Here is a 10,079-nt window from a genome sequence, read left to right on the forward strand (position 1 = left end):
GTTTTTCAGGTCATGATGCTTTGGGATTATATATAGCTTAGAATTGGATGAGTTGATTCCGATGAAAAAAGCTGTCACTGCGAAGCTATCTTTGTTGTCATTGATAAAGCTTTTTGTTAACATGTTTTTTAGTTTGTTTTTGCCATTGGTCTCTTCGCTAAGATACGTTTCAAAACTTTGGTATATACTTATGATACAACATTTGAATGACAATTACAATGTATTCACCCAAAAAGACAATTACAATGTAATAATGTTGTTGGGACATCAAATTAGTATCTCCAGCATACTCATTTTCCATAGAAATTGGCACCAGGTTGTTTATTATTTTAATGAATGTAGATTTTGTCTTTTTGGATGCTTTAGCTTTGTGACCATACATTTCCTTCAAAGAAATTCACAAGCATGAAACATAATGCAACTACCTGGATAACATAATACATAATTGGCCCAACCAAGCAAAATGGGATGAGTTCTTGGATTTCCATCTAAAAGTACTTGTTTAGACATGCTGTTCACGTAACCAAACAGTAGCATAGTACCGTTTCATAACATGAAATTGCAGATTTAACTCTCTATAGAGAAGTTTGATATTTTTGCGATGTTTATTTTCTTTCATTATAGAAATTGTATATAGTTGTTGTTTAGGCTTGTGGTGGTTGTTAGGGTGGGTGACTGTTGATTTTAATTATGGTTGGACTTCATTGTTCAATTTGATGTAATGCTTCTCATATCAGATCACATATTTGGCTATCTCCAAATAAATTGTTTTTTTTAACTTACAAACCTAAAGCTAACAAACCTGTTTGGTTTGGCTAAATCTAATCCAAATAACCACTTTGCAGATTTGTGTAAAGACAATTTTACCACAATAGTTTGAGAAATTCAATCATGGTCTTTTTAAAAACAAGGGCTTCACAACACTATAAAAATAATGTGGTAATTTCTCACAAAAAAATAAAATAAAATAAAAGTTTAAAAAGACCAACAAAACTTTCTTCGAAACAAAAAAATAACTCTTTAACAATTACCAAATTCATTAACCTATTTTAGATTTAAGATTAAAAAAAAAAAATTACTAAAAAATAATTGCCAAACCCTACCTTAGTGGAATACATACACCAACAAATTCTCAAGTTCTTTTTTTTTTAATCAATTAAAATAAAATAAATCATGTATCTCAAAGAGCATTCTAAAAATTAAATGTGTAGTATAGAAATTTAATGTGACATCTAAATAAATATTGCCCATACATATATATTTTGGGACACTTTTTCATAATTCTCTTTTTATCTACTTATATTTCATTTAGTCCATATTATTTTTTTATATTCCAATAAGTCTTATGAGCGATATAGTTACCAAAATACCCCTAATAATATTCACATTTACAGTGTGAATGTTTCATGACGTGAATGTTCACACCATCAATGTGTATGTTAACATGTCAATATGAATGTTTACACTGTCAATGTGTACATTCACACGTCAATGTGAATATTCACATTATAAAATAAGAATGTTCACATCACCAAATTGCTAACCGTTCAAAAAATATTTGTAACGGTAAAAATGTCCATAAAATACTTTAAATATGAAAATTAGGATTTGGTAGATCAAATGTTCAAATAATAGAACTTATTGGAATAAAAGAATATTTTATAGACTAATTGAGATACAAACACTTGAAAAAATGATTTTCTAATAAATTTTCCATATATTTTCTGGATAATTTTTATAATATTATTTTTTCTTATTGCGTAATATAGTTGATTGGAATAAAGTGGTGTATGCAACCTTTACACCAAATGTTAATAAAATTTTACTATTATTTTTGGAAAAAGTTTTACACTATTTTTTTTTTTTTTGGGTCCCTCACTCACTATCCATAGCACTTGTAGCTCTGGTCAGATAATTAATTTTAATTATTATTAATTTTTTAAAAATTAGGGGTGTACATGCATCAGATTGGTTCAATTTTAGAATAAAACCATTTCTTATAATTTCAGAAAAATTAAAATCGTAACCGAACCGTTAACCTATGAAACTAGACTGGGACCGAACCATAGAAATTGGTTTTGTTCGGTTTGATTTACGATTCTAGAAATTTTATATAACAATAAATATGATAAGTATTTTATGTTAATAAACAAATTAATAATAATTAGTTTGGCTAAATTAGTTAGAGTTTTTTAATTTCACAATGATGGTTAGTATTCAAATTTTATAAGAAACAATTTATATTTTAAATTTTTTTATAAAAAAAATATAAAAAACAATAAACAATAAACAAATATACCATGGTTCGGTTCGAAATCATAACCAAAGTCTTGGAATCCATAAATGGACCTATTTTTTTTTTTTTTATAGATATATCATTTTTAGAATTAAAATCAGATCTGTAACTAAAAAAATAAACGGAGCTGCTACGTAACTTGAAAAACGCTTGGCCCGAAATGGCTTGAATTCAAAATGACGTCGTTTTGGAGTTTTTTTTTTTTTTTTTTTTTCTTTCTTTCTCTTTTCTCATCTGTTTCTTCTCTCTTTCTTCTTCTTATTATGTTCAATGAACAGTGTTCATTTCTCCATTTCTTCATCTCTTTCTCTCCCTCTGTTCACAATCACCAAATTGAAATCATTTTTTTTTTTTTTTTTTTTTTGCCGGTCAACAATCTACAAAGAAGAAAAAGAAAGAAGAGAAGAGGAGATACATTATCAATCAGCCACCAGTTTTCCAATCAAACCCAAAAATCTAAATCAAAACCAAACATCAACGACAACAACACATCATCATCATCATCATCAACACACACAGATACACAGATAAAGAGAGCCAACAGTCTACCAATCAAACCCAAAAATCAAAATCAAAATCAAAATCAAAATCAAACATCAACAACAACACATCATCATCATCAACACACATAGATACATAGAGAAAGAGAGCCAACAGTCTACCAATCAGACCAAAAAATCTAAATCAAAACCAAATATCAACAACAACACATCATTATCATCATCATCATCATCAACACACACAGATACAGAGAGAGAGAGGTACACAGATCTATGCTGGTGATAACGCCGGTGATTGTGCTCTGGTGCTCATCTTCCCTGTTCTCTCTTCCTCTCTTGCCAGTGACGGCAGTGCCGGCGATGGTGCTTTGGTGCTCTCTCTTTCCCCTCCCTCTTCTCTCTTCCTCTCTCTTTTTCTCTTTTGCTTTCTTCTTTCTCTTTATCTTTTTGTTTCAGCGATATAAGCGGGAAAAGGAAAAAAAAAAAAAAAAAACCAAAACGACGTCATTTTAGATATTCGAACTATCTTGAGCCAAGTGCTCCTCAAGCTACCAAGAATTATCCAAAAATAAAATAAAATCAACGATTTAAATCGGATTGGATCGATTTACCGACTCATTGATTTTTTGAACAGTCCTATTTAAAATTATTTTCCCATTAAACTATTGGGCCTCTTACAAAAGGCACATGATCATTTCTGGCCCAGATAGTGTGTGTATATATATATTCTTCTATATGTATATATTGATTCAGGGTTTAACGTTGTAGGAGGAAGCAACTGATGGGTTTTACTTCTCCATTGCAACGCCTCTAATTCTCTTCTGTGCTCTCTGGAATCTCTGAAACGAGGTTCTGAGACTCGCTAATCTGAGTTAACCAGGACGATTTCGACTCACAAATGTACAGAAAGAGAGCTACACTCCTCACCATCAACTCTGTTACATTCGCAGCCTTGTCTGAGGTACGTAGATCACGCAATTCCTTGTATTCTATTAAAGCCTTTGGGTTTGTGAGAAATCTCAGCACTGCAACTGAAAGATTTGATTTTCAAAACCCTAATGGGTCTACTGGTGAAAAATGTGTAGAATATCAACAAAACCCTAGCGGGGTTTATGGTGAAAATCCAAACCATGTAGAGTTTCAGCAAAATCCAAATGGGTTTTATAAGGGAAACGCAATAGGGGTTCAGAAAAGCCCTAGAATTGGATTTCAAAATAACCCTGTTGGGCAAAATGGGAATTTTTCTAGTGGGTATTGTAGAGAAAGCAACAGAAATGAATTTCAGGGGAACCCAATTGAGCAAAAGGGGAACTTTAGGAGTAATTATGGTGGATATAACATGGAGAGTTTGGGGACTTCACTGAAAAGTTCAAATGGGTTGTCTGGAGAGCACATGAGTGTACAAAATCCATATGGGTCTTATAGAGAAGGGCAATTAGTAGTTCAACAGAATCCAAATGGATTTCATGGACAGAGTAAGTTAGGGTTTTCAGGAAGAGTGAATGGGCATTATGGAGAAAGTGTTGGACAATTTCAGCGGAGTGCAAGTGATGATTACTCAGGAAACACTGGAGTGTCTCAGCAGAAGACAAATAACTACTCCCTGGGAAACACGAGAACTACCCAACAAAGTCCTGATAACTATTACTCGCGAGGCACCGAAATGTCTCAGCAGTACCCACACAACTATTCCAGGAGCAAGGATGGAACTAATTGGCAAAATCCAAGTGTGAGTGGTCATTACTCAGGAAACACTGGAGTATCTCAACAAAACCCAATTAACCCTTACATGGGAAACACAGGAATGACCCAACAATACCCTGGTAACTATCGCCCAGGAAGCACCGGAATATATCAGCATGGCACGGGTACCCAGTATGCAGGCAGCGATGGAGTGTACCAGCAAAGCACAAGTGGGTACCTTGGAGAGAGTGCTGGAACTCCAAATAGGTATGCAATGCAAAATATTGGAGAAGATCGTCAGAACCCGAGTGGAATTTACAATGCTAATACTAATGCTGAGACTTACCAGAATATGTCAAACGAGTTGCAGAGTGGAATGATGGATTCTCAAGTATCAAATGATTATAAAGCTGGTGGAGAATCAGTTGAAGCTGCAGAAAGTAGACAATATAGTGGCACTGTTGAGGAGTTGGATGGTTTTTGCAAGGAGGGCAAACTGAAGGAAGTTGTGGAATTGTTGGGATTATTAGAGGGGAAGCATATCCCAGTGGATTTGCCCCGATACCTAATGTTGATGAAGGCATGTGGGGAGGCCAAAGCTCTACAGGAAGCAAAATATGTTCACGAGCACCTCATGAGATCAGTTTCCATTCCAGAAGTCAGCACTTATAACAGGATCCTAGAGATGTATGGAAAATGTGGTTCCATGGATGATGCATTTACAGTGTTTGATAAAATGCCACGGCGCAATCTGACTTCTTGGGACACCATGATAACTTGGCTTGCCAATAATGGTCATGGAGAGGATGCTATTGAATTGTTCACTCAATTCAAGAAAGCAGGACTGAAACCTGATGGGGAAATGTTTTTTAGGGTCTTTTCTGCTTGCAGTGTCTTGGGGGATGTAATTGAGGGAATGTTGCACTTTGAATCTATGAGAAAGGATTATGGCATTGTTCCATTGATGGAGCATTATGTGAGTGTAGTGGACATGCTCGGAAGTGCAGGGTATTTGGATGAAGCGTTGGAGTTCGTTGAAAAAATGCCAGTGGAACCGAGTGTAGAAGTTTGGGAAACTTTGATGAATCTTGGTAGAGTTCATGGGAACACAGAGCTTGGCGATCGTTGTGCTGAGCTTGTTGAGCTCATGGACCCCTCTCGCTTGAATGAGCAATCGAAGTCGGGCCTTATACAAGTGAAAGCTCCAGACCTTGCAAAAGAAAAGGAGAAGAAGAAATTGGCAAATGAAAATCTTCTTGCAGTCAGGAGTAGGGTTCATGAGTATAGAGCTGGAGACAGATCTCACCCTGAGAATGATAGGATCTATGCACAACTTAGGGGGATGAGGGAGCAGATGAAAGAAGCTGGTTATGTGGCAGAGACTAGATTTGTGCTCCATGACATAGACCAAGAAGGTAAAGAGGAAGCTCTTCTTGCTCATAGCGAGAGACTTGCTGTTGCTTATGGTTTCCTAACCACCCCTGCTCGTGCGCAAATTCGGATAATCAAGAACCTTCGTGTTTGTGGTGACTGCCATAGTGCATTGAAGATCATTTCAAAGCTGGTTGGCAGGGAACTTATCATACGAGATGCTAAGAGGTTTCACCATTTCAAAGATGGATTGTGTTCTTGCCGTGATTATTGGTGAATGAATCCTTTTGAGGTACTATTTATCAATTCTCCTATCAATCTTTTCCTAGATTTAACTATGGATATGGATATACTTTTTGGCAAGGACATCAATGTTATATTAAGATGGATTTTCTTATCTCATTTTTCTTTTTTTGTATTTATGTAATTTGTTGGTTTAATTGGTCATGGTCTGCTAATCAAGTTTCGATTTTCTATCTTCAGCTTTTCTATGGTTCCCACACAAACTTTTTTTCTTCTTATTTTTATTTTATAACCTCACTGTTTTGTGTTGAAACTTCAAATATGATTAACTATTGACAAAATTTATTAAAATATGATGGCAAGATAAGTGCTCATTTGGTATCATTTTTGGGTTTCTTGTCCATTCTCAACAAAAAAAAAAAAAAAAAAAAAAAAAAAAGAAAAGGAAAATGACATGGAAAGCTTGTTTGGCAAATTGTTTCTAAAAAAGTTTTTGGGAAAATTTTCTGAAGACACTCCATCCATTTTAGGCAATACTTCTGAGTTGGTTTTTTGAATTTTTGGAAATTGTTTTTGCACATAAATGGAAACAATGGGTGTTTTCGAACTTTTCATTGCTTGTGTTTCTGAATTGGGCTCTGGTAATTGCAATTGGATGCCAATATAGTAGTGTATGTTGAAAACTTGGGTTTTGTACTCTTTTGAATCAATATCTACTTATTTTGGACATTTGTTTAAATTTAAAGCAGACCTTCATTACTTGGGGTTGGTTTATGGCTGTGCTAATCCTTATTTGAACCCAATATTTTATATATATGTGTATATAATTTTTTTTGTTTCCAATCTCACTATGTCAACACTGCATGCTTTTTCCTCTTCAATATTTGCAAATTTGATTTTTTTGGGGAGTTAAAATTGATGTCACACTGGAAGCCCCGGTAGTGATTATTGAACTTAAAGATACTCTGTCACTACTTTGACCTTTCTTTTTTCTTTTCTTTTTTTGATAACTGGGAACCGTGTCCTAGGTAGGGTCCTTTGGGCCAACCTAGGAGCGTAGACCCAAGAATCAAGCGACTCCCCCTAATCACATGATTTGGGCAAACGAGAGGTGCCGACAATCGAACATAAGTCGTGCATGTGGGTGAGCAAATCCTCTGCCAACTATCCTACCATTGCTTTCTGTTGCCAATATTGCTTTATTTCTTTTCCAAACATATCTTAAGACATTATTGGTCTATTCTCTTATCCAAACATATCTTAAGACGTTATTGTCTATTCTGCCTGGAAGAGAAAACACTAAAATGTGGGCTTGGATTAAAGAAACCTTAATAGTAGGCCTTCTATGTAGTGTGACATTTGACTAGTTTTGTTGATTTGAGTATAGGTTGCAATGCTATCAATTAAAGTGGGTCGTGCTAATGACCGCTCAATGGTTGTTCGTTAAGAAATATATGATGCTAGAAAAACTAGAATTCACATATTCCCATGCACTTGTTTATACATTTTAAATATATTTCAATACATTTTTTACATGCATACCAAATAAGAAGGAAAATTCTATTCTTATATAAAGTTCATACGAAAAAATTGACAAGGATGATGTGACAATGCCATTATTGTAAATAAATCCATCTTCAATGATGTTTTGTTTTGAAATGAAAGGTTCACAATAAGCCGCATCATTATGTATGAATTTTTTGTTTGTATAGCATTACTCAAATAAGAAATGTTATCATTTACATTGAAGCTAAAAATTTAGATACATTCTGATTCTTTTACTTTTCAAAGAAGGAAAAAAAAAAATGGAGGTGGAAGAGTTAGGTGCATTCTGGTTCAAATTTAAGCACCTAAAATGTCGAGTTTGGTGGAATGCATACACTGGTGTTATTGGTGTTTCGCTGGTGGTGATGGTATAATATATGCCCATGGTTTTCATTTGTTGTTTCTTGTACTGGGCCTTAACGCACCAACTTGATCCTAGCTCTCCGTCCTCGAGGATTATTTTCAGTGGGACGATAACTTATCCAGTCCAGATAAGATATCCAATCCCCATTTGCAACCCAAACACCGGATAAGTCGGCCTCTAGGATTAATATTCCAATCCTCCCCACCCCCTTCTCATCCCTGTACCAAACAAACGTATATGAGCCGGTAAGTGTTACTAAATTATGCAAATACTAAAAATCTTATAATGTAAATGACATGAACACAAAAACAGGATTGACTTTGTCAGTCTGTATCCACCTAGCTGCTTGAGTGAGAAAATTTCAGTATACCTAAAAGCCCAATTATCCACCTGTATTTTGAGTTAATCACATTGTAGTGTATTGTTGGAGGCATCCAGACTAAGAATGGGGCTCACAATGAGCTAATCACATTGTGCTTATGGTTGTCACTTTCTTCAGCTAATGACATTATTGTGCTATACTGAAGTTTTCACCAAATTATTAGTGTCTATTATACTATAATTAGGGTTATACTCTGTTTTTGATGTAACGTGGGATTTGATTTGCAGATACATTTAATTTAGATCTTACCAGAAAAAAGAACCACAAGCATGCCTTACAAGGAAACTGATGAGGAGAGTGATAAAGTGCACGTATGAAGCATCTTGCAAGCGACTTAAATTTTTTCATGAGGTTTGAATAGCCTGAGCCTTTTGCATTTGCATTAATGGCGAGGTGAATAGTACTTAGATGTCATGCAGCGAGGTTCTGAATTATTTATTAACCTGCTGTTTGGAAACTTATTATTTCTTGGTCTAGTCACTAGCCTGATATAATTTATTAACCTGTTGTCAATATATTGAAAACTCTTCAATTTATATTACGAGTATACATGATTCGAATCCGAAGTTCAGAGATGATCATTGCTTGCCTGTGAACTTGTTATTGTTACCATATGTGGAATGAATGAGAATCAACTTTGAATGCCGTGTTCTACGCAATATACAGGAGGGCTATGTGTAATTCAGTGGTGAACTTTCAAATTTTGTTTAAATATATATGAAATTTTGTTTAAAAGTTTTGGATTTTAACAAAATGACCCCAGTGTTTGGAGCTATTCATTGTTTAGTGGTGTCAATTTTAACAAAATGACCCCAATGAATCTAGATAAATATTATATATATCACATATATTTGGAGCTATTCATTGTTTAGTGGTGTCAATTTTAGTTCAGTGTTCATTCATTCAATTGTTGCATCAACGCTTCATTCCCTAACAACTATTGTTGCATTGCCATTGATGCATTCTTTCATTTGTTCTCTTTTTCTCCCTCTGAATGACCCCGCTGAGGGGAATTCCTGACTACGCCACTGACAATATATATATATATATATAATGAATAACAATGGAGTTGGAAAACTTGCCTAGTGGTATGCAAAAAAAAAAGAGTAGAAGGCTGTGTTTGGTTGCGTTTTCAAAATATATTTCTGCTCTCCCATTTGCGCTTGACGTTTGGATACAATTTTCTAAATATAGTTCCACCATACAGTTCAAAATGCATTTGCACATTCCGTTTGGTAGATTTCTCCGTTCATTTCTCCACTATGAAAAGCTTCCAGACGTACATCTCTCTCTTCTGTCAAAATCTTCCAAATGGTGAGCATGAGGGAAGCAAGTTTTCAAATGGCGTGCATAAGGATAGCCAAAGCTCAGTCTGAATTTTAATCTTGCTGGAAGTTGGGAATAGGCGCAGTCGGTTGACCGGCCGGATGACCTACCGGTTGACCCCTGGTTGACCGAATTGGCGCCTTCAATTCGTTAGAGAACCTGTGAATCAGCCTCAAAGAGAATGTCACTCCCATTACACATATCACTAGAAGAACTGCCATTACAACCCTGAGCAAACACTGAGTCACCATCGCGACTCCAATCAAAAACTCGAATAAGAAAAAAATTCAAAAAGGAGATGCAAAAATCAAGGTTCTTTGGGCTGTAAACAAGCTTCCAAAGCGAGATCTAGCTTTCTCCGATCATGTA

General features: G+C 35.1%; 1 protein-coding gene across 1 annotated transcript; it reads left to right on the top strand.

Moving 5' to 3' along the window:
- The first annotated feature begins 3,489 nt into the window (after positions 1–3,489).
- MEF8S (Pentatricopeptide repeat (PPR) superfamily protein) lies at positions 3,490–8,950 on the top strand. The gene is made up of 2 exons (XM_028251903.2): positions 3,490–6,142; positions 8,612–8,950. Exon 1 carries the CDS (start codon positions 3,695–3,697, stop codon positions 6,125–6,127), a length of 2,433 nt encoding a protein of 810 aa, XP_028107704.2. The 5' UTR covers positions 3,490–3,694; the 3' UTR covers positions 6,128–6,142; positions 8,612–8,950.
- Positions 8,951–10,079: the final 1,129 nt, after the last annotated feature.

Source organism: Camellia sinensis, chromosome 13 (genome assembly GCF_055761805.1).
Source record: "Camellia sinensis isolate YWXY chromosome 13, ASM5576180v1, whole genome shotgun sequence".
Taxonomy (NCBI): Eukaryota; Viridiplantae; Streptophyta; class Magnoliopsida; order Ericales; family Theaceae; genus Camellia; species Camellia sinensis.